This window comes from Mustela nivalis (genome assembly GCF_964662115.1).
Source record: "Mustela nivalis genome assembly, chromosome: 19".
Taxonomy (NCBI): domain Eukaryota; kingdom Metazoa; phylum Chordata; class Mammalia; order Carnivora; family Mustelidae; genus Mustela; species Mustela nivalis.
The window spans coordinates 37,545,098-37,567,748 of record NC_139038.1 but is presented as its reverse complement, the minus strand read 5'-3'; the positions used below and the strand labels follow the sequence as shown (position 1 = coordinate 37,567,748).

Here is a 22,651-nt window from a genome sequence, read left to right as displayed (position 1 = left end):
CCCTCCCCCTGCAGACTCAGGTACCTGGCCACCCCTCCCAGGGCTGGCACTGGAGCTAGGGCAACCGGGGTGCGTGGGTGTCCCTGGCATGTGGACGGGCAGCCTGCTGCCGCCGCCCTGCCCAGCTGGAGTCGTGACCCTGTCTTCCCCAGCCCCATGGAGGTGGGCGGAAGGGGGTGCTGCTTCACAGCCTCCAACCATGGGGCTGTTTGGGGGGGGTGCACAGGCAGGGGACCAGGCTGGAAGGCCAAGGAACCATGACCTTTTATCCAGAGGTGACAACGAAGAAGCAGCAGGAGACCAACCAGGAAGGTCTTTAATGAATGGACTGCCTGCCTTCCCTCAGGAGGCACCCCTGAGGGAGGGAGATTCTGGGTGACCTAGTTGGGGGTGGGGGGTGCGTGTACAAGAACAAGGGCTGGACCTTGGGTGGCCGGACCTCTCGTCCAGTCTGGACACAGTTTCGCAGAGCCGGCAGGGTCATCAGGGTCCTGCTTTTGACGGTCTTCGTGCCAGCGCCAGCTCAGGGTGGATCCCCTGCCACCTTGCCCCCAGGGTTCTCCCTGGGAACCGGAACCAGCAGTTCCAGTGTCCATCTCTGCAGAGGGGGTGGGGCCAGAGCAGTGTAGCCCCTCCCTGGACGAGGGCCTCAAATACCCGCCTGGGCCCTGGCCTACAATTCCTGCCCCACCAAACCGGAGGCGTCAGTCTCCTGCCACAGACACACCCCCAGCCTGAATCTCCGACCTTGATCCTGAGTCTCAAATACCGCCCCATCCACATCCCAGGTGAGTCTGGGGACTGGGCTGACCAGGAGCCTAGATGGGGGTGGGGTCCCTCTATTGGAGCCTCAGTTTACCCAAGGAGTAGAATGGCCATGGTAAACCTAGCACACCACTGGGGAGAGGTGGAGAGGCGGGGGAAGGATCCTCCTTGGACCTCTGAATCACAGGTCCTTGCCGGTCCCCCAGGGCTGGGGCACAGAAGGGTAGCTCGGTGTGTCTGACTCCAGGTCCACACTCAGGAGCGCGTCTGTCCCTCCCAGCCCACCTGCTCTCCGCCATGGGTGGGCCCCAGGTCCTACTGACCGCGCTCTGGGCCCTGGGGGCCGCAGGAGCTGCCGCGCTGCGCATTGGAGCTTTCAACATCCAGAGCTTTGGCGACAGCAAAGTGACAGACCCGGCCTGTGGCAGCATCATTGCGCAAGTGAGGCCAGGGACCGGGGACGGGGCAGCAGCTGGGCCTCCCGGGTGAATCCACCGCGCGTGACCCCGCATCTGCCCGTCCCTCCCCCAGATCCTGGCTGGCTATGACATCACGCTGGTGCAGGAGGTGCGAGACCCAGACCTGAGCGCTGTGTCCGCTCTCATGGAGCAGATCAACAGGTGTGGGGAGGAGGGGTGGGTGGATAGGGCCCAGCGTTCAGAGTCCAGGCCCGGATATGGCCTGGACCGTGCCTTGACCCGGTGCCTGGCCCGTGTCTCTGCAGCGTGTCCAGGCACAAGTACAGCTTCGTGAGCAGCGAGCCTCTGGGTCGGGACCAGTACAAGGAAATGTACCTGTTTGTTTACAGGTGAGAGGCGGGGTCCGGGCACGCGGGGCGGGAGGGGCCGGCTCAGCGCACCTACCCGCCTCGTTCCCCCAGGAAGGACGCGGTGTCGGTCTTGGACACGTACCAGTACCCGGACCCGGAGGACGCCTTCAGCCGTGAACCGTTTGTGGTCAAGTTCTCTGCCCCCGGCTCAGGTGAGGCCCCCTCCTCCCCGGGAAACCCCGCCCCCCGCCCCGCCTCTGACCCGTGCCTCCCGCAGCTGCCGGGGAGTTGGTGCTCATCCCGCTGCACGCGGCGCCGCATCGGGCGGTGGCGGAGATCGATGCTCTCTACGACGTGTACCTGGACGTGATCGACAAGTGGGGCACGGACGTAAGGCCCGCCCCTGCCCCTGTGCGCGCGTGCGGGGGCGTGGGGGGTGCGGTGCGGGGAGGGTGCGCGTGTGCGGGAGGGGGCTGCGCCGGGAGGGCTCGGCGCCCGAGGGCTCAGCCCTGGCTCCGTGGTCCCCGCAGGACTTACTGTTCCTGGGCGACTTCAACGCCGACTGCAACTACGTGCGGGAGCGCGACTGGCCTTCCGTCCGCCTGCGCAGCAGTGAGGTCTTCAAGTGGCTCATCCCCGACAGCGCTGACACCACCGTGGGCAACTCGGACTGCGCCTATGACCGCATCGTGGCGTGCGGCGCCCGCCTGCGCAGGAGCCTCAAGCCCCAGTCGGCCACCGTGCACAACTTCCAGGAGGAGTTTGGCCTGGACCAGGCTCAGGTGAGCGCTGGGGCGGGGGTGGGGGCGCGCCCCTCCCTGCACCAGTGCCCCAGAACACAGAGCCCTTAAGAGGCTCAGTTCTGGCTGAAGGGATCGTCTGGGATGGCAGAAGATGACCTTGCCTCTTCTCAGGGGTTTGGGGGGGGGGGGTGTCTCCAGTCTGGGCCCCAGCCCACCTGCAGGCAGCAAGCACAGTGGGCTCCATCCCTGGCCAGCATAGGGAGGCGGGCAGCACAGGGGTGTGGGCAGTGGAGGCAGTGAGGGGTTGCTCATTTTCCTAGGTGGGGCCCGAGGGAGGGCAGGCTGCCCAGCAGGGGGCTCAGGCTCCGCTTCCTCTCCAGGCCCTCGCCATCAGTGACCATTTTCCTGTGGAGGTGACTCTGAAGTCGCACTGAAAATCCTCAAGGCCTGGTCCGGGAAGCGGCCTCCAGACTCAGGCCAGGAGAACAGTCCTGCAGGGCTCCTTGTGGGGAGCTGGCCAGCCTCCAGCAAGGCTGAGGGCAGAGCTGGTGGGACAAGCAGCTAGGAAACATCACAGGACCACGCAGTCTGTTTGCCCATCTGTGAAATGGGCTACTCCGTCTACCTCCCAGGCTTGTGAGGAGTGGCCTGCAGAGCGCTGGGCACAGGGCAGTGCTCAATAAACTCGAGCCGGTGCTCAGCCAGGACTGCGTGCTGGTCGGCTTCAAGGCCTCCACGTCCTTTCTTAGGACTCGAACCCTCTGAGGCCCAAACTTTGGTCCCGCAGCCCAGTGGGCCCTGGGTCCCTGCCCCTATGGGACAGGGCCGGCCTGGCCATTTTACTCCCTGCTGGGGATGGATGATCCCAAGACCAGGCTGGCTCTGACATGCCCGTTGCTTCCTTTCATTGCACAGACCACAGACGCTTCCAAACACCGGCTGAGTGCGCTTGGGGTAAAAACATAGCCACAGTGTTGATGTGCAAGGCCAACCTCCCAGCCCCTGGTGTCCCTCCCGCCCCCCAATCCCGGGGGCCTGCAGACTTGCAGACACCTGCATATGAGGGGCCCCGTGCAGTAATGCAGGAACAGGCAGTCAGGAGGCCCCGTGAGTATGCAGCTCTGCAACGTGCGGGGAGCCCTTCAGTGGTGAGCAGGCTGGACTCCTCACACGGCCCAGGCAGGTGCCACCCACACACCCGACGTGGATGCAGAGCCCCTTCATGGGGCCAGCCTGGGTAGGGTCCTTCTCAGGAGCCCCGGGCTGGGCCAGGGCTTGTCAGGGAGAACCGTGGCCTGTATCCCGGGAAGCCTGTCGCCTGGGGACTGGGAATGTGCAGAACTAGGGTACGGGGGCCCAGTGAGGCTTCTGGTTTTGGAAACAACTCCACTTGGTGGTGGGTCTGCGAAGTGGCCTGAACTGTATGGAGGAAAAAGCTTTAAGAGCCTGGACAAATCTAGTGTGATCTTTCCAAAGACAGACTGCGGGTCCTGCAGCGCAGACAGACTCCCCAGGTCTGCCTCCCCCGCCCCTCACCACGCCCCTTCCCCCTAGTCTCTGGACCACTGTGCTCCCTCAATCTCAATGGGCAGATGTGGCGGCCAAAGGGCTTTCCTCTGGGGGGTCCTCTATGGGTCACCGGCCTACGGGTGCACCCCCAGCAGTCAGGCATTTGGGTAGCCAGGGATGGGATCATGCAAGGACTTCGCTCCACTTCTGCTCTGGTAAAGGGGACACTCAGCGGTGATTGTCACTGAGGTCCAGAATGGCCCGGCCTGCCGGTTCAGGATTCCCACTGAGGCCCTGCCCACCTGCCAGGTGGAAAAGGTGCTTGTGGGGGGCAGTGACCCTTGGGACACCGGCTACAGGGAACAGGGCCTACTGAGATGATCAGCAAACGAAGCCGGCAGTACGTTTACACTGGAAAACAGCTTGTTTAAAACTGCTCGGAATCTGAGGGCCCTGGGGGGGCGCATCCAGCCACAAGCCCCATGGAGGCAGCCCTGCCCTTAGCTTTTCTTCTGTTTGAGCTTCTCTAAGTAGGCGCGCAGGGCCTTCTGGATGGCGTCTCTGGAGATGAAGCGGACGAAGTTCTGGATGTCCGCATCGCGCTCCTTGAGCAGGCGGTCGGCTGTGGGCTTGCGCATTAGGGTCTTGGTCAGCTGCCGGGCGTGGCCTGGGAAAAGGGCCGGAGTGTGAAGGCGACCCCCCCAACGCCGCGCCACTCCCCTTTCTCAGAGCACCCAGCGGAGGCTCTGGCAACTAACACATGGAAACAAGGCGAGCACCAGCCGCTCCCCACCTCCCCGTCAGAAGCACAGGCGGTGACCCTGTGAAACCGCTGCTTACCCCGTTGTGCTCACCCCCTGGTAACACAGGGGTACCTTCCACATCACTAAGTACTCATTCTCCACACGGTTGGGTCAGCGAGGCTGGCCCCCCACAGGGAGCTAAGAATGGTTTTTACATTGTTTTGGAATTGAAAAAAGGACGTTTTGTGGCACGTGAAAATGATACGCACTTTAAGCATCAGTGGCCTGTTTCATTGCAAACAGAGGCGCTTGCTGGGTCACAAACTCTTTGCATGCCCTTGGGCTCCAGCATCATGGTGTGGCTGTGACCGAGTGACCCACAGGGCCAGCCATCTCACCCCTGGTCTCCATCAGAGCGGATATAACCAGCCCGATTCCTACCGACAGACACGTGGCCCGTCTCCGACAGCCTGTGCAGCAGGTTGAAGGGTGAACCTAACCAGCGGCCTAGAGTCTGTGCACGGGACCTTATTTGGAAAAGGGTTTTCTGTGGATGAAGTCAGGGTGGGATCACCTTGGACTCAGGGTGGGCCCCACATCCAACAAGTGTCCTGACCAGAGAAGGGAAGAGGGGAGACTGGAGACACAAACACGCGGGGGAGGCCACGTGGAGGGAAAGCGACTGGCGCAACGCAGCGACAGGCCGAGGAGTGTCTGGAGCCGCCAGAGTCTGGATGCGGCCGGAAGGAGCCTTCCCTTTAGCCCTACCGCCTGCCCAAACCTGGATTTTAGACTCCTGGCCTGCAGACTTGGAGGGAACGCACCGCGGGGTTCTACGCGCCTCCCCACTCCCCAGCGTTGTCCACTGTGTGCTGATTGGATGCGGTGGCCGCAGGACTAAGTCGGTCTGCATCACAGATGCATGTATCTGATGTGCACACGACCCCCTTCCAGCAGAAGCCCTTGCTCTCACCAGGAGCCCCAGGCTGTGGGGCTGCTGGCTTTGCTTGCCTGCCCGAACCGGCCCCTCCCTGAGCTCCTCACCCGGGATGGCCAGCCACTGGGCCAGCACTGACCGCGCGGCGCTCTGCACCTGGTCTTCGGGCACAACCTGGTCCACCATGCCCACCCGGAGCGCCTCCGCGGGTGGGAAGAGCAGGCCCAGCTGCAGGGCGCGCTCCGCGACGCGGTGCCCGACGGTGTTCACCAGCGTGTCTTTGAACCTGCAACACATCAGCTCACTGGGACTCCCAGGGGGACCAGCTTGGCCCTGTGCCAGGGGAGTGCGGGTGCAGCCCCCAGCCTTACCAGAAGGGGGCGACGATGCCCAGCAGAGTCTCGTTCAGGCCTATGGCATACTTGGGGTTGTCAGCCAGGACCCGGTAGTCCGAGGAGAGGGCCAACAGGCAGCCCCCAGCGGGGCTGACTCCCTGTGGGGGAAGAGATGCCACCTGGCTGTGCATGCTGTCCCCATTGCGGGGTGTGGGGGTATCCCAGAGAGGCAGGTCCCAGGGAAGATCCACCCCCCGCCCCAGCCCCCCAGCCCCCAGTGCTATGCCCACAACAGCTGGGCTGGGCGGGCACGACGGGCCCTCGGGCTTGGCCAGTGGCTCTTGGGGCCAGAGAATTACTCTGCCCAGAACCCTCCCATCAGGGTTGCAAACTGCCTTTATTTTCAGTTTTTTTTTTTTTTTAAGATTTTATTTATCTATTTGACAGAAATCACAAGTAAGCAGAGAGGCAGGCAGAGAGAGAGGGGGAAGCAGGCTCCCCACTGAGCAGAGAGCCTGATGCGGGGCTTGATCCAAGGACCCTGGGATCATGACCAAGCTGAAGGCAGAGGCTTAACCCACTGAGCCACCCAGGCGCCCTATTTTCATGGCTTTTGCCGGGATGCTAAAACACTGACAAGTACTTAACCAAAGTGGCCATGACATGTCCCACCACATAAGACCCATCTCCATCCACAGCAGGACATTCCAGGAACCCCAGACTCATGCACCCTCATCTCACGCACCCCACGGCCTCAGAGACAGCAAGCTGCTGTCCGTTGCACCCTGTGGAGTCTCCAGCTTGCCAATCTTCCTGTTTGCTGGCACAGACCCTTTTGTACCTAACTGGACCCCGACGTTGTCAGGCAGGCGGCTTCCTGAGCTTGAGCAGCCGCTGTCTTCACAGGCCAGGTCAAAGCCGTGTTTCCAAAGATGAATCTGATCCCGTCCTTGTGCCCCTGCCCTTGTCACCTGGTCATGCTGACCTGTGTGCCTCGGGGGGGGGGCTCCCCTGGCCCCTGGTTAGTGAGCAAGGTGGCTGGGGCGCGGGGACACTCACGTTGATAGCCGAGATCACCACCAGGTGGGACAGGTAGAACCGTAGCCACAGCTCCTGCACGGCCTTCCAGTACTCGGCGTAGTGTGTGGGGTCCCTCCCGCACATCTCCGTCAGGTCCAGGCCGGCGGAGAAGATGCCGGGGCAGTCCTGGGGGCGAAAAAGCCAGGGGCCCTGTCAGAGTCCATCCCCTGCCTGCAGCAGGTCCCCAGGGCCCAACAGGCGCTCCAGAGGCGGTGGGGCTGAGGTCGTGTTCCCCGGGGGTGGCAAGCTGGGGCCTCGGGGCCCATGTTCTGATGGCTCCCTAAGGTCAAGCCAGCTACAGATGGCAGGGCAGGCCGGGAGGGGCTGCTGTGACAACACAGCAAGGCAGGAAAGGGACGATGAACCAGGAAGCCAGACCTCTGCCCTGGGCTGTCACACATGAGACAAATGCTGTGCAGCTGCCACTGGGCCGCGACAAAGACCCCAGGGGAGGGAGGAAAGCAAATACACACCAGCAGACGTAGCTGGGATAGGGGACGGTGGCCCTGCAGCAAAGACCTGCTGGCCCAGAAGGGGGGAGGGGGAGGAGTACGGTGACTGAGCAGTCATCACGGGAAAAGCGCACTTGTGGGGCTCCCCCAAGTGCAGTCACAATGTCCCTGAGCAAACAAGAACGAGACGCTCCCGTGGCTGGAGCTGGGGGGTCTAGGGGCCGACATGCCCTGTCCCTGCTCCATGAACAGGCCGACAGCCACGTGTCTGTCTCCATAGAGTCGGGGGACAGGTGGAGTATGGGAGAGTCACAGGCACCGTCCCTGCATCCTCGTGCCAAGTGACAGGAGCAGGCTGCGAGCAGGGTACTGGATACGATTCCTTGCAGCCCCTGCGCCGCCCCTGGAAGCCACCCTCTTGGGTCCCCGGCCCATGTTTTGCCGTGGCCTGGCAAGGCCACACAGCCTTGTGACTGCCTCTTGCAGACGTCCCTGCGCTGGGTCCTGCCCCGCCGAGGTCCCTGCCGTAGCCCGGCATCCCTGGCACGGCCTAGCCCCATTGAAGCCGGCCCACATCCTCGTGCTTGGGGAAAGTAAAGGTGAAGAGTGCCGCTGCGGCCGCGACACAAGGCACCGTCGTCCTAGCGGGGGACGTGCTCTGCACCATGACCATGACGGTGAGATTTCGGAGACTCCGCCAACAGTCTCCGGTCGGCCCAACTGTGCCTTGGAAAAAGACACAGACCCGCCTTTACCCCCAGGACCTATGAATGTGACTGTCCTTGGAAACAGGGTCTTGGCCGCTGTGATCAACAGGCAATCACAGGAGAGCAGAGGTCCTTCTAAGGGGAGGGACATTTGGACAAAGAGACACATGGCAGGAGAGGCCGGAGGACAGGAGCCCTGGGACCCCCCCAGCAGCTGGAGGAAGCAAAGAGGGAGCCCCAGGAGAGAATGCTCCACTGGGACTGTGTACCCAAGTCTGCGGCCCGCAGTTCCATGTCCCCATAACCCCGCAGCAGCAGGCCTGTCGCAGGCCACCGCCTGTTGCGGGCCCACGGGACAGGACCCTGCTCAGGACTCGGAGGACACACAGCCTAGAGCACAACACTGACCCATCTGCGGGCAGAGCACGTGGGCTCCAAGGGACGCAGGCCAGTGCCGTTCCCCACCCCCATTAGCTTGGCACCACTGCGAAGCCGGGGAAGCAAAGGGATGAACACCTGTCTCTGCGGCACTCTCGGCCTCAGGGCACGAGAGAGAAAGCAGCACGCTCTCAAACTACACCCTAAGTGGAATATTTCCAGAAATCATCTGGAGCACAACATTCCCAGGCATGTGCAACGTGTCCAGGCAGGTCTGCCGCAGCTGTCCTGGGCACCCCCACAGTGAACCAGCACAGAGGAGCCCTCTCTCTGCAGGCCGAGGCTCGGCAAACCCTGGCCCCTGGCTCCTCCCAGTGGTGGTGCACATCAGGCTGCAAGAGCCCCCCACCCATTCAGCGAGGTGACCGCTCCGGGCCATACCCGGTACAACCCCAGGGTCTAAGGGAAGCAGGTGCATGCCCGAGGATGCTCCCAGCCTTGGTGGCAGAAGCTGGGACCACCTGCCTTTCACAACGGCCGAGCTGAGACCTCCTCCTGGGGCTCTGTGACAGGGAGGCCCTTCTGCTGGGGGACACGCACGTGCTGAGCAGCCGGCGCCCAAGCTTGGAGCCCGAACTTGGGCAGCTAACGAGAACCCACCGACGTGATGATGATGGCGTGGAAGGCCTTGTCGCTCTCCAGCTTCTCCAGGCTGATGAGCATCTCGGTCAGGAACTCCAGGCTGAGGCTGTTCACGGGCGGGTTCCTCATCTTCATCACAGCGAACCCTAGTGTGAACGCGAAGAGGGGAGAGCACACCCATTCAGCCTGCACCCTCGGCCTGGCCACAGCCAGATCCACCCAACAGAAATTCACCCTTTAAAAGTGGACCACTTGGGTCGTTAGCGACCCGCAGTGCTGCACGACCACCACCATCTAGTTGTAGAGTGGGTCTATCCAGAAGAGAGGACACTGTGCCCATCAATGGTCACCGACCCCCCCTCCGCCCCCGGCTCCTTGCAGCCGATGGTTTCTGTGCCTACGGACTCATCTATCCTGGCCATCTCCTAGGAAGGGAAGCGTCCAATCTGTGAGCTCTTCCATATGGCTGCGTTCCCAGAGCACTGCGCTCTCAAGGCTGACCCGAGCTGCAGCGTGGGGACCCCACGCTGTGCATCCACGCATGGGCTGGGGTTCCGCCTTTTGGCTCTTGGGAACCACGCTGCTGTGAATGTTTGTGCACCAAGCTCTGCTCATCCTTTCCTCCCAGGTGCGTGCTCCATCCCCGGGAGGGGCAAACGGCTGGAGTTTCTTGGAAGGAGGGTGGTGAGTGAGCAAACGCTCAGACCAGGTGTGCAAGGAGGACCTCCCTCAGGGTGCTCTCGTTCATGCTTGTTTATGGACAGTGGAGCTGTCCCCGGTGCACTCACTCGTCCGCCAACGGCTGCTGGCTCTGCTGGCCGGGCCCGTGTGCTCACTGCCTGACTGACTACAGACCCCGAGGGCTGCAGAAACGCCACCGTTCACTCCAGACTGACAATAAGTCCTGGAGGCAAATGGGCTCCCTGGAGGTCTCTGATGAGGAGGGGTACTGACTAACCTGCTGGTGGCACACCCGTGTGCACAGAAGCAGCAATGGGCGTGCCCAGAAGCAAGTTTCTGAACTGGGCTCAGAGCAGTTTCTGAGGCTCACTGGGTTTTTTCTTCCTGGAGAGTGCAGGAGTGTGGGCGGCGGTGAGGAGATGAGGGGGTGGGGAGGTGTGCGCATTCATAGCGTCCGGAGAAGACAAATCTGACTTCTCTGTGCCTCCCTGGACAAGACAAACTGAAAAGCAGAGGAGGAGGGCCCGGAACACTGGGCCTGCTTCCAACAAGTTCCTTGGCTGAGTGCGGCCAGACTCTGACTGTGCCTCAAAGCTCCCATCCAGGGAGTGAACTGCAGACACCTGTGGCAGTCACGGCCCTCATGACCTCTGGGCCCGGCACCCAGGCTCCCCCATCACCCGCTGCCCCACACACTGCTGTCCCCATGGTTACAGCTACGTCCTCCTGCCAGGTGTGTGGATAAGACTCACAGCAACACTGTGGACAGAGCTTGGCTGGAGACCCTTCCCCACTAGAGCGTCTGGTCCCTTTGCCCTCTCCTTCCTCCTGCGTCTGGGGTCGAGACTCCGTGCCCAGCATGGAGCCCAGTGCGGAGTCAGAGTCAGAGATCAGGGCCGGTGCTGAAATCCAGAGTTGGACGCTTAGCCACCAGGGCCTCTGAGGCAACCTGAGGGTGACTGGGTTTTCATAGGGCCTGCTCTAGCAGATTTGAGGCCACTGAGGAAAGGTAAACAGGCCAAAGGTGAACATGCGTTAAGGAAGAGGACTTTGGGTGAACCTGGCTGTCCCAGGGTAAGCAGCCCCAACCCTGAGCCGGGGCAGGGAGGGGGGCTGAGGCTGCAACGGGAGGCCGCCCGAGCCCCCAGCACCAGGCCTCTGTCAAAAGGCTGAGGCCTTAACTTAAGCCAGGCCAGCGCGCCCGAACTGTGCCCATCTCCGAGGACAGGCCTTTTCATGCCCCAGCGTGGGAGCCTTCTTACTTAAAGGAAACCTATTTCTCTCTGAACAGTGCTTTTTCTACCTTCTCTGTCCCTGCTGCAGGTTTAAGAGCTGCTCTGATGGGAGCTAGGGGTGAGTGAGCAGGGACTGCAATGTGGCTGCTGGCTTTCTTTAGTAAAACCGCTCTGTGCCATGGTGAGGGTTAAGGAAGAAACACTAAAATATTTTATTCCAAAATACTTTCAATTCTTTTCTTTTTTTAGATCTTATTTGACACAGAGAGAGGGAGCATGAGCTGGGGGAGGAGCAGAGGGAGAAGCAGGCTTCTGAGGAGCACAGAGGTTTACCTGGGGCACTGGGATCACCAGCAGAGCGGAAGGCAGATGCTGAACCGGCTGGGCCACCCAGGCGCCCTCCAGTTTCCAATTAAATAGTTTAGATAAAGGGACACAACCGTCAAACTTCATAAGCCCAAGCCTTTTAAACTTCACAGTGACTTGGCGGGGCGCTCACTCCGGGGAGCGCAAAACTCTAGCTTCTGCTCAGCTCACGCGTCCCGGGGTCACGCTCAGCGGGGAGTCGGCTTGGGATTGGCGCCCCCCGCCCCTGCACACGCCCTAACTAGTAATGGACAAAAACGGGGGAAGGCCGCACGTAAACCACCTACACGGAGGTCCCTCAAGATCCGAATGCAAAAGAAATGTGCTCAGCACTGCGCTGTATCGCGGCCCGTGGGTGTCCGGAGGCCCCCGAGAGCCCGGGAAGCCGCGTGGAGGCAGCGCCGCGCTGGGCCGGACCTGCGGTCCCGGGCGCGCTTACCTGCCGCCGGGTCAGGCTCCACCAGCACCCGCGGGCTCCCGAAGCACCGCACGCAGTCCCCGCCGCCGGCCACCGGCCCCGTCCGCCCCGGGGTCGCCCCGGGTCCCCGGACCCCTGCGAACGACAGCGTGAGGCCCGTTAGCCTCGCCGCCCTCTGGCCGCGACCCCGCCCCCCCAAACCCCGGGCCTCCTCCCTGTCCCCGAGCCTCTCCCCCGCCCACCGCCCCCCTAAGTCACGCACAGGGTCGCAGCAGGGAACGCGTCAGGACGCGCATTCCTATCGCCAGCGCCATCTTGACCGGTCAGATTGGGGTCGCAGCCCGCCTGGGTCCACGCCTAGCCCCGCCCTTGCGGCCCGCCCCTCCCAGGGGCCCTGCGCCCGCAGCCCCGCCCCACTTGGCTCGCAGGATGTCAAGGTCGCAACCGCCTCACTTGGCTCCCAGGATTTCAAGGTCGCAGCGCTCCTCTGAGCCCATGGTCAGGAGGCGGGTGTGGGCCAGGCTACTCCCCACACCCGCCGTGGACCGGGTGCTGCGCCTCAGTGGCACATCGGGAAGTGAGCTCGCTTCCCAGGCTGTCCAGGCTAAGATCAAGTCCATCGGGCAGCACTGCTGAGACCACAGCTGGCCCCACGGAGTCCCAAGAGGTTTGTGAGCTTAGGCAGTGACAAGGGACTTTGAGAAAGTCCCAGCTATTGAGCAGCAAAGGCAACCAGAGGACACCGAGGCTGTTCGGGGCATGAAGCCCCAGGGCTTCCAGGGGCTGCCTCACATACTTGGGGAGGGGCACAGTAATCAAGCTAGTGGCCGAGGCAGGTGTGGGGGACTAAGAGCAGCCCATCTACCTCCCTCTTCCACAGCTGGGCAGCAGGTGCCCACACACTCCTGGCAGGACTGCAGTGCCCCCTCCGCCACAGGAAAGCAAAGGGAACACGGTGTTTCTTCGCTCCGTACTGCAAGGAGACCCTGGCAGGGTTCCAAGAAACACAGGTGGCCCCTGGCCTGGTGGCAGGATGAGCTAGGAGGAGCAGGCAGCCTGTGTGCTACCTCATAGGGCACAGCCTTGCTCCGACCATCCACAGTGTGTACAGAGTGACTGAGACTTTAGTTTTTAACATCTGATGCGTTTCCACATTTTCCTTGAAATAACAGAAGCGTGGCTGAGTGGCAGCACACCACAGTCTGCGTGTCTGTTCCGGCAGGGCTCAGAGCTCCTGGGAGCACATAGGCGACGAACTCTGGTGCTCTGTGTCTCCTGCAGCAGTGGCCCGGCACCCCACACAGCTGGCCAGCCCAGCCTGGAGGTGTGACTCTGGAAACAAACTAGAACGTAGTCCCGTGTTGTCACTTGCCTCGCAGCTGAAGCTGTCTCTGCAGCCATGGATGAAAGAGGTGGTGAAGCCAGGACTCCTCTGTACTCTAATCCTGTTTATTCAACACAATCCCTTCACTCTACACAACAAAGTACAAACACAACAGCGCCTAAAATGCTACAAGTTACAAAACTCGAAACAACAAATTTATAGTACTGACTGTACAATAAAAGCCAAAAAAGGTAATGTACATGTTGCCAACGTAACCCGCAAGACCACCGTTAAGAGCTGCGGCAGGGGGAGGGTCTGTGATGACAGAGAGAGATGAAGGGGCGTGGCGGTGTGCGTGTGAGTACACGTGGACACAGAAGCATCTCCGGGAACTAACATGGGCTGGTGGACCCTAGGTGTCGGACGAGGACCTGAACAGGGGAGCAGGAGCAGCAGCTGCACCCAAGTGCGGCCTGTCCCGAGCGAGCCTGCAGACCACCACGCGAGGGCAGGACCAGGCCCCCAGCCCAGCCTCCAGGCATTTGTGGAAATGAAAGAGGTGCCCCATGTCCAGGCTGGAGCCACCCTACCACCTGCAGCCCTGCTTTGTCCCTGCTGGCTTGGCCACCAGAGGGACTCTCTTAGGAACGGGAAACGGGGGAGCTTCCTAGCCAGAAACTGGAGGCCATTCTTACAGGCACGACCCGAACCGCCAACACTCCCCTGGTAGTCTGCGTCAGAGGAGACGTCTCAGCTGCTGCCCTGAGTGAGGAATTTCTTTCCTACCAACCCTCCTCTGGCTAGAGAAGTGACAAAACAAGTGGATGGGATCAAAGTCACAGGGCGCAGAGCTCCGGGAGCCCTGCTTATCGGGAAGAGTTGGAGCTGGAGCGGCTCCTGTGGCGGCGGCGGCCGGGGGAGCGAGATCGCCGGCGCACTGGGGACCTGCGCCTCGGGGAGCGGGACCTGTGGGAAGAGGAAAGACCACATGAGACAAGGAGGCCGATGTCCCGGACAGCAGGGGCAAAGCTGGCTTCTTGAAGAAACCATCCTGTAAGGTTTCACATTTTCATTCTGAAAGTCAGGACAGCTCTCTTGATGGCACCGATACTGAGCCGGAAGGAACAGGGTGTGTGCTGTGGAGACCCCTTTCCCGATGACCACCAGCAGAGGAGGGCCAGCCTCTAGCCTCTGCCAAGGATGCAGACTCAACCCCCTCTCCTGACCCTTCCTGTGTGTGTGTTTTAATGTTTGCTTATTTAAGTAATTTCTATACCAAATATGGGGCTTGAACCCGCAACCCCAAAACCAAGCGTCCCACGCTTCTCTGACTGAGCCAGCCGCGCACCCTACCCTTCCTATCTTCTTAGCTAGGGAGGGGAAGAGGAACTCCAGGGACTACTGGTGCGACATGCATGGCTGTACCTTGGGCCTGCCCCTCCCTCCAGCAGCAGCCCTGCTCGGACAGACAGCATGAGCCCCGCATGGAGCATGGGGGTGGGCAGGGCTGAGTGAGGTCTTCCTCACCACCACAGTGTTTGAAAATGTACAAGTCTACACCAGCCCCAAGCAATGCCCTGTAGGACTCCAAACCGACCCACCTTCTTCTCATCCGCGGGGGTGACCGACGCCACATGGGAGGTGGTGGCAGCATTCTCCTAGGAGGGCTGAATCGCCGGGGGGGTGGCCTAGGCCAGGGGGCCAGCACAGCGGTGGCAGTGATCTCCTGGCCATCTATTTGTCCTGTTGAAAAAGGGATCAAGTCACACAGTATCTGACAAGCCCCTAGAGCCTAGGCCAGCCCGTGCCAGCTGTAGGCCCGGTGTGGTAAGCAAGGACAGGGGAACAAAACTCATCACAGAAATATGACAATTACTACTACTGGAGGTTTCATCAGGAAGTCTGCAGGGGAGCACGGACCCTCACTGGGAACTCCACCTGGATGCCCGGGGCACCTGATGCACAACCACCTCCAAGAGGAAGCAGCACCTAAGGGAACACCTGAATCCATCCAATGAGGAGAGGACTGTGCCCTGACCCTGAACTTAATCCTCCAGAACAATGGAAGGGGACCAGCAAGGGGAGTGGGGACATTCTGGGGGCTCCGCAGGACTGAGATTGGGGGTGAAGCTTAAGAACTCAAAAAAGAGTGCCCCTGAAGAGGTGGCCTCCAATTAGGTAGCCTGGTGCTCTCTTGTGCTGTAAAAGCCCCCTCACCTGGTACCTCCCAGGAGACCAGAAGGTGGCCTCAGGGTGCTAGGCCCCCATGAGGGCACCGTAACTAGGCCACCACACCACAAGAGCTTGGCGGTGGAGGCGGGGGCAGGGATGAGTGGCACCCACATTTCTGGACGAGCTATGAATGCACCACAGCTCAGGAAGAAGAAAAGACTTCTGGGGGTGCGGAAACAAAATAAAACAGGGTTCAGCTGTCAAGTCTGTCTTAAGGGTTTGGAAAAAGTGTCTCGGACCAAAAAACGAGGCGTGTGAATGCAACTGAAGGAGAATAGTGAGGACGGAAGCCGGAGAATCTTTGGGGCCTCAGAAAAAGAAAGAACGAAGAAAGACAAGGGCAGACCTAGGAACCCCAGGGAGGACGCACGCTGACCCCAGTCCAGGGACTGCTCAGGGCACCGAGCACAGGCCCGTGTGCCTCTAAAGGGTGGAGAGTTCTTTTATCTTCTCAATTCCTACTGTTAAGGAGATAGCAAAGGTATCGAGGGAATAACTTAGGCATGTGAACCCGTGTTCAGAACACAGTCAAAAGACTTAACTAAATGCAGCCTAATACCCCCCCCCATGGGGGGGGGGCGCTGTGCCCTGGTCCACTGCCAAAGCCAGCCCAAATCAGGAACTTCACAGGCACTGACCACCCAGCGGTGAGGACCGATCTGACCAATGCCTCCACTCATGGTGCGCAGCACATTTGTGGACACATACTTGAGGCCAACCAGAGGCTTAAAATATGTGGAATATGTACAGCCATGCACACCCTGGATGTGGCCGGCGTCCTTGGGTTTTTAGCAAGTGCTCCAACTCTGAAAGATGTGTGACTGAAGATCTCCAAAACGAAGGTGTGATTCACAAAGTTAAGAACTGCTGTGTGGAGCCTGGGGGGCGACAGTGTATTTAAGTCGAGTGAAAAGAGAGTTAGCTTAGTGGAAGTAAAGTGTCCTAACATCACCTCTACCAAGGCTCGAGGGCGGCCACCCATCAAACCACTGCGCTTGTTCTTCTGCATGTGTGATGGGGCCGCCACGGTTCTGGGGTGCTCAGACCCTCCTCCCTAGGTGGCCTGGCAGCCCACAGCGTGCTCCAGGCAGTCCTGGCTCTTGGCCCTGGTTGTCCAGATTACAACAGCAGCAAGCTGGGGCAGAGACAAGTTCCAAGCTCCTTAAAACACTGACTTGAAGACGAAACAAGTGGCCGTCCGAAACTACTCACGGTGCTCAGGTGAGGTTACAACCATGCTGCACCCTACAGAACAGCTACAAGTGTCAGCAACAGTTAAGATACAAGCTTTAAGGAAACGGGTAAAATGTGTGGATCCAACAAAGTAATCCTAAAAATGCTGAAATGTTGGTACAATAGAAAACGACTCTCCAAGAAAATGGAAGGAAACACTCCCGTATAAAAAGCCAAATGCTTCATTACGGACTCATAATGCAGTCTTTATTAAAAACAAAACAAAACAAAAAACCCCATTTCATCCTTACGCTTTCACAGACTGGAAAACTCTCAAAATGCTAATGTATTCATATCTGCTGATCTTTTTCCAAGAACAATGTCCCATTAAACTTGTTTTCAGTAAACACACACCCCCTGGTTAAGAACTGGAACCCGAGAGAGCACCAGGGAGACTGCAATGTGCCTCCAGGCTGCAAAGCAGCCCTAAGGTCCCTGCATGGGGCCCTGGCGGCCGCACAGGGAGCAGAGACAGGAGCCGGCGGGGGGGCCGGCAGGGTCACCCACCTCCGTCCATGTGCTTCAGTGCCTTCTCGGCTTCATCGGGGTTCTCGAACTCCACGTACGCGTAGCCTTTCGACAGGTGGGGGTGCATCCTTTCTACAGGCATGTCGATCATTTTAATTTTCCCATAGGTGGAGAATATTTCCATGATGTGGTCCTAGAGGAAAGAAGGGTCACTCTGAGGCACACCCACAACTGCCTCGTGGGAGCTGAGAAGTCCCCATATGACGACTACGCCTGGGCACCTAGGGTAGGTCTCTCTCACACCAAACAGCCCCGCTCTACGCACCACATCCCGCCAGTCCTCTGAGAGCCTCTGTTCTCAGTTCACCTGTGGCTGAGGCCTGCTTCTCTAGCTTTCCATTTAACGTATCTGCAGAAGAGACATGCCCTACTGTCCGCTGGGTGGAACCAGGACACTCACTCACCTTGGTCACATTCCTGGTGAGCCTTCCGATGTGCACTTTGGTGGGCTTAGGGGAAGGACTCCGCCTTTTCCTTTCCTTCTCATCTCTCTTGGGTGGTTTGGATCTGATTGAAAAAACAAAATACCAGCAACGATTTGTCAAGTCAAAATTTTTGTTAGTGGGGCTGCTAACTGCCAAGGTGAGTTTTTTACATGGAAGCTTTCTCTACCGGTTCATGCACATTCAAGTTACATCTGCTTCAGGAAGCCTCCTCTCGAGGTCTGCTTTTACAGCAACTGTAACATTATAACCCTCTGTTTGTAAACTCAAGTAAGTTCCCAGATAATTACAAATTTGGGAGCAATCCCCCCCAAACCGAGGCACTCCCCAGGGAGCTTACTTGGAGCGGGAACGCCTCCTGTTGTCGTGCCTGCGCCGAGAAGGGCTCGGCGAGCCAGAGGAGCTGCTGGAGCTGGAGCTGCGGGATGTGCTGGAACTTCCCGAGCGGCTCGACGCAGAAGAAGAGCTTGAGCCGCTACTGGAGCCCGTGCTGGTGCTGGAGCCTGAGCTGGAGGTAGAGCTGGACCGGGACCTGATGAGTGAGATGCAGGTGTCGTGGACAACAGGGGACGGCAGCGCTTTTCCCCACGGGACGAGCCTGCACGTGCTCAGGCTTCTAAAAAGAGCCTGTCCTCCTATTTTCAAGCCTCAATGTCTCCCTCCTCAGGGAGAGGCGATGGTATCTCCCCCCTCAACCCCGGCCAAAACTCTAGGTGGGGACAGGAAACAGCATTCACATAGCATTCACACAGGAAAGGAAGGAATGACTTCCTAACGATACAGAAGCCGTGCCTACTGGGAAGTATGGATACAGCTTGGCAGGTGGGAAGCGCCAAGCCAGCCTCGAAGAGGGCTGCCAAGGGATTCCGGCTGCTTTTCTTTTTTTTTTCTTCTTCTTTTTTTAAAAAAACATTTTATTTAGTTATTTGACAGAGGTCACAAGTAGACAGAAAGGCAGGCAGAGAGAGGGAGGAAGGGAAGCAGGCTCCCCGCTGAGCAGAGAGCCTGATGCGGGGCTCCATCCCAGGACCCTGAGATTATGACCCAAGCCCAAGGCAGAGGCTTTAACCCACTGAGCCACCCAGGCGCCCGGGGCTGGTTTTCAAAGAAAATAAAAATAAGCTTTAGGCTAAGGTAATCCAATCATGAGTGTGAATGAAAAAGTACTTGAGAGAAACAAATAACCAAAATGTCCCCTTCTTTAACTAGCACCACTTTCCACAGACAACGGGGGCAGACCCAAACTGGTCTGGCACAGAGCGCCCCGCGTGGCTCTTTGGCAAGGAAATGGGCGCAGCCGCAGGGGGGCCGCTGGGTGCCCGGCCCTGCCTGCTCCCACCTGGTGCTGCTGCTCCCACTGGACGCGCTGCGCCTCTTCCGAGTCTTATCCCGGCCGCGGTCCTTCTCGCTGGACTCCTTGGCGGCCCCTTTATCTTTCGCGCGATCCTTGGACTTCTCATCAGAGCGGTCTTTGCGTTTGGTAGGAGAAGGAGCCCTGGATGGTGAGTTAGAGTGTGAGATCGTGTACCCCTCTGGCCAAACCCGGAAACAACACTACCCAAAAGAGGGGATCCCAAGGGTTACCGAGATCCCAGAGGATCACAGAGCAAAATGGTCTGTGGCTTAGGACACGTCACTGTCACATGTAAGTCATTTCCACTATTCCCCTTTCTGAGAGTCCCTAGTCACAAGCACCCCCAAAGTAGCACTAGAAAAGTCTGACAGAAGGATTACCTAGTGCTGGACTTTTTATTATTTTCTTTGACTCCTAGCAAGCTCTTCTTTTTCACTCCTGATAAATCCATTCTCCCCTTCTGAGGTGTTCAAAGCAGCAATGGTGGCCTCACTTATCTGAACTCTCACTTCTAACTCGAGTTTGAGAAACGATCCCTAATCGATTGCAATTTACGCCAAAGTTCAGCCTAATAACAAGATAAAAGGATTTACAGAGTGAACGAGTTGGCAAGGCAACAATCCACTTTGCAGTCAAAAGGTGAGCACACGAGAAGATGGCGAGGAACACAGGGAGCAGCGAGCGTCCACAAAGCCAGGAACATACAGGCACCGCTTCCAATTCCTCGGGGACTGTCCCCCCACCCCTGCAAGTAGACCCTCACCTCACCTCGTTGTCTTTTCCTTAAGGAAGCGGTGGCGGTGCCTGTCGCTGTTAGGTTACAGGGGGCATACTATCTGTTTTTCTCTCCTAATTTGATAAGCCCTCTATGATCCCCTTAGAAATACTGCAACACCACATTTGCATGCAGAACAGAAAAAAGCTTGGCTCTCCTGCTAGGATTACTGGTGTGGTCAGATCTCTTGTTCTATTTCCTTGTAGGACATACTGGATATACTATGACTGGAAGCAAAACCCATTTCAAAAGTGGCAGGTAGGGGCGCCTGGGTGGCTCAGTGGGTTAGGCTGCTGCCTTCGGCTCAGGTCATGATCTCAGGGTCCTGGGATTGAGTCCCGCATCGGGCTCTCTGCTCAGCGGGGAGCCTGCTTCCCTCTCTCTCTCTGCCTGCCTCTCCGTCTACTTGTGATTTCTCTCTGTCAAATAAATAAAATCTTAAAAAAAAAAAAAGTGACAGGTACCAGCACCAAAACATTTAACACCCAAATGCAAGCAGACAAAATGTCCCATACGAACACTGAAAAAGCAGTAAAATAGTTAAGTTAGGAAGCAGACAATGCCAATGCTGAGCTTCAGCTAATGAAATGCAAATGGAAGTGTTATGGGAAAAATACGTCAGTCTGCTGTTTCCTTCAAAATGCAACAGAAACGTAATGGTGGGTGGTCTGGTATAGGATAAAGCAAATACGGCACAAATGTGACTTGTAGGATCTTGGTGGGTGGTTATGCAGGGGTCCACTGTGCAATTCTTTTGACCTTTCTGTAGGTTTACACTGTTACCCCCAAATAAAGTGTGCGTGTGAATGTGTGTGTGTGTGAGGCGGCACTGGAATCCAAGGACACAGCTCCTTAATGTCTAACGGAGAACCCACACCGCGGCATGTGCTCCGTAATACGACTCAAGACAAACTACTAGTCCACTCTGTGCCTTGTCTCCTGCGGGGGGTGGGGGTGGGGGTGTCTTTGATCGTCAGCATCTCCAGTGTGGATTCCTACAGTTTGCCTAGGCTGCAGGCGAAGACCCTGGGAGACTGTGTCAACCAATTCTACCTCGTTTTCCTCGACAGCCTGTACGTAACACAGACAAGTGAGCACCTGGGATTGTTTCTCCAGGGGTAAGGGTGCCCAGAATGCTGAAGAAGGTGGTGACTCAAGAAGGCAGGCCAGCTCTGGGCGATATAGTGAGAGCAGAAGCAAGCAAAAGTCCCCTCTGCTGCTCTTCCCTGGGTTGGGGGAATGTTTAATGTTTAAATGTTCTGCCTTAAAACAGGAAGGTCCCACAGGTACTGAGCAACACTGGAAGGACAAGGTCAGTGGCCTTGGGACAACGAGGGAGTACAGTTCAGGGTAGGAATCCGTGGACTCTGCCTGCCTGTCTGATTCGAAGCTCTGCTGTGTGACCTGGGGTAAGTCACAGAACCCTTCTGAACCCCCTTCCTCCTGAGCGTTACAGAGACAATTGCAGCTCCCAGGGTCCTCAGTTACAGAACCCGGCACCTGGTTATGCCTTGTGTCAAAAAAAAGGGAGGCTTCTCCGTGTCTGGAGGCTTTCCCCGCACATGAACCCTTGTGTCCCAAGTCCCGCACGACTTCCTGAGTGCTCACCCACTGCAGCACTGTCCCCGGGAACAGCGGGAGCCACAGCACATGCCGAATGTCCCAGTAGCCACGGTGTGCACGGAGGCTAAGGGATGCGGCTAGCGCTCGGTGAATATCTGCCCACCCATGGGCCCCAGGTCATCTCGTCCACCGCCAACCAGGGCAAACACTCACCCCCCGCCCCGCACCAGGCCCTTCCAACACCCGCGTGGGGCATGGACATCGCCAGGGCCGGCAGGCTCGCAGGGCCCCGGTGCGCGGCACGGACGCGCGGGACACACTCCCCGACCCCACCCCGCGCCCCACGGCCCCCCACGCCCACGAGCACCACCGGGATGCGCCAACCCTACGCGTCAAGGAGCACAGGGCGAGCGGGCTTTGCCGGGCGTGGCCGCGTGCTAGACCGCACAGACCGAGGCGCTCTGTTCGCACAAGCTCGGGTCACCGCACCGGGCCTCGGTCACCGCCCCCATCCTCCGGAAAGGTGCGCGTCCGAAAGCCGGAGAGAGAGAGAACAGTTAGTTACATGTCGAGCCGGCGGCGCTCCGGTCCCCCCTGCAGAGCACTTCCCCGCTTCCGAGCGCATTTTCCGCACCAGCCGTGCGAACGGAGAGAACGGCCGCGTCCCCGGGGCTCACCCGGACCACGGCACGGTCCTCCGCCGCACCCCACAAAGCACCTCCGCCCCACCGCCCCCGTCCGCGTTCACTCACAACTCCCCCGTCCAGGCGCCGGGCCTGCCGTGGCAGGCCCGGGTCTCCACGCCGGCCGCAGAGCCCCGAAGGCGGACGCCGCGCTCCCGGCTGCTCCGAGTCCCGCGGGCCTAGCCGGGCGCGCCGCAGATGGGGGACGGTCTGAGGCGCCCTTCCGCCCGCCGCCGCCCCGACCACTTCCGGGCCGCGGCCTCGGCGCCTCCCACTCCGCCCGCCCCGGCCCACACTCTTTCTTCTCACAGCCGCGGCCGCGCCGCCAGGCTGCCGGGCCTACCGAGAGGCCGAGGAGCGGGCAGGCTGCAACCACGCGCCCCGCCGAGCTTTGCGGGCGGCCCCCGAAGCTCGGATGGGGTCGGATTCCCCCAACTTACATCTTCCCGCCGCCGCAACCTCCTCCCGCTGTCCTCAGCCGCTAAGGCCGGCGCCGCTCTGGCGTCAGGATTCGGGAGCGGGAAGGCGCCGCTGTCGGGCGCGCGGCGATGACGTAAAGCGCCCTAGCCAATGGGAGTGAGCGAGAGGAGCGTTAAAGGGCCAGGGCCGTTTCTGGCGAGCCGTGTAGGGGACTCTCCATTTACCTCCCTCGCTGGGGACATATCTGGGGCTATCCGGGGCGAGTGCGTGCTTCATGGGGCCGGCAGATGGTTGGCTGGCCACGTTCCGAAGGGCCGCGCCGCGCGGACAGCTCCC

The 22,651-nt window shown here is 59.4% G+C and overlaps 3 protein-coding genes across 6 annotated transcripts; 1 reads left to right on the top strand and 2 right to left on the bottom strand.

Annotated features, from left to right (window-relative positions):
* Positions 1 to 44: 44 nt before the first annotated feature.
* DNASE1L2 (deoxyribonuclease 1 like 2) lies at positions 45 to 2,985 on the top strand. 2 transcript variants are annotated; one of them, XM_082713465.1, is made up of 7 exons: positions 45 to 1,206; positions 1,297 to 1,385; positions 1,490 to 1,573; positions 1,646 to 1,746; positions 1,812 to 1,924; positions 2,065 to 2,316; positions 2,658 to 2,985. In XM_082713465.1, the coding sequence occupies exons 1-7, from the start codon at positions 1,063 to 1,065 to the stop codon at positions 2,709 to 2,711; spliced, it is 837 nt and encodes a 278-aa protein (XP_082569591.1). In that variant the 5' UTR covers positions 45 to 1,062; the 3' UTR covers positions 2,712 to 2,985. The 2 variants fall into 2 exon arrangements, with proteins under 2 accessions (XP_082569591.1, XP_082569590.1); XM_082713464.1 differs by having other exon boundaries at positions 2,065 to 2,985.
* Positions 2,986 to 4,187: 1,202 nt separating this feature from the next.
* Positions 4,188 to 12,133, bottom strand: ECI1 (enoyl-CoA delta isomerase 1). The gene is made up of 7 exons (XM_082713463.1): positions 12,023 to 12,133; positions 11,782 to 11,895; positions 9,079 to 9,206; positions 6,861 to 7,007; positions 5,838 to 5,959; positions 5,574 to 5,752; positions 4,188 to 4,453 (listed from the first exon to the last, which is right to left on the bottom strand). The coding sequence occupies exons 1-7, from the start codon at positions 12,072 to 12,074 to the stop codon at positions 4,287 to 4,289; spliced, it is 909 nt and encodes a 302-aa protein (XP_082569589.1). The 5' UTR covers positions 12,075 to 12,133; the 3' UTR covers positions 4,188 to 4,286.
* Positions 12,134 to 13,191: 1,058 nt separating this feature from the next.
* Positions 13,192 to 22,448, bottom strand: RNPS1 (RNA binding protein with serine rich domain 1). 3 transcript variants are annotated; one of them, XM_082713461.1, is made up of 9 exons: positions 22,336 to 22,434; positions 21,965 to 22,074; positions 19,255 to 19,442; positions 18,860 to 19,015; positions 17,861 to 18,052; positions 17,482 to 17,584; positions 17,057 to 17,210; positions 14,686 to 14,827; positions 13,192 to 14,050 (listed from the first exon to the last, which is right to left on the bottom strand). In XM_082713461.1, the coding sequence occupies exons 3-9, from the start codon at positions 19,323 to 19,325 to the stop codon at positions 13,951 to 13,953; spliced, it is 918 nt and encodes a 305-aa protein (XP_082569587.1). In that variant the 5' UTR covers positions 19,326 to 19,442; positions 21,965 to 22,074; positions 22,336 to 22,434; the 3' UTR covers positions 13,192 to 13,950. The 3 variants fall into 3 exon arrangements, with proteins under 3 accessions (XP_082569587.1, XP_082569586.1, XP_082569588.1); XM_082713460.1 differs by lacking the exon at positions 21,965 to 22,074 and having other exon boundaries at positions 22,336 to 22,445; XM_082713462.1 differs by lacking the exons at positions 19,255 to 19,442; positions 21,965 to 22,074 and having other exon boundaries at positions 22,336 to 22,448.
* Positions 22,449 to 22,651: the final 203 nt, after the last annotated feature.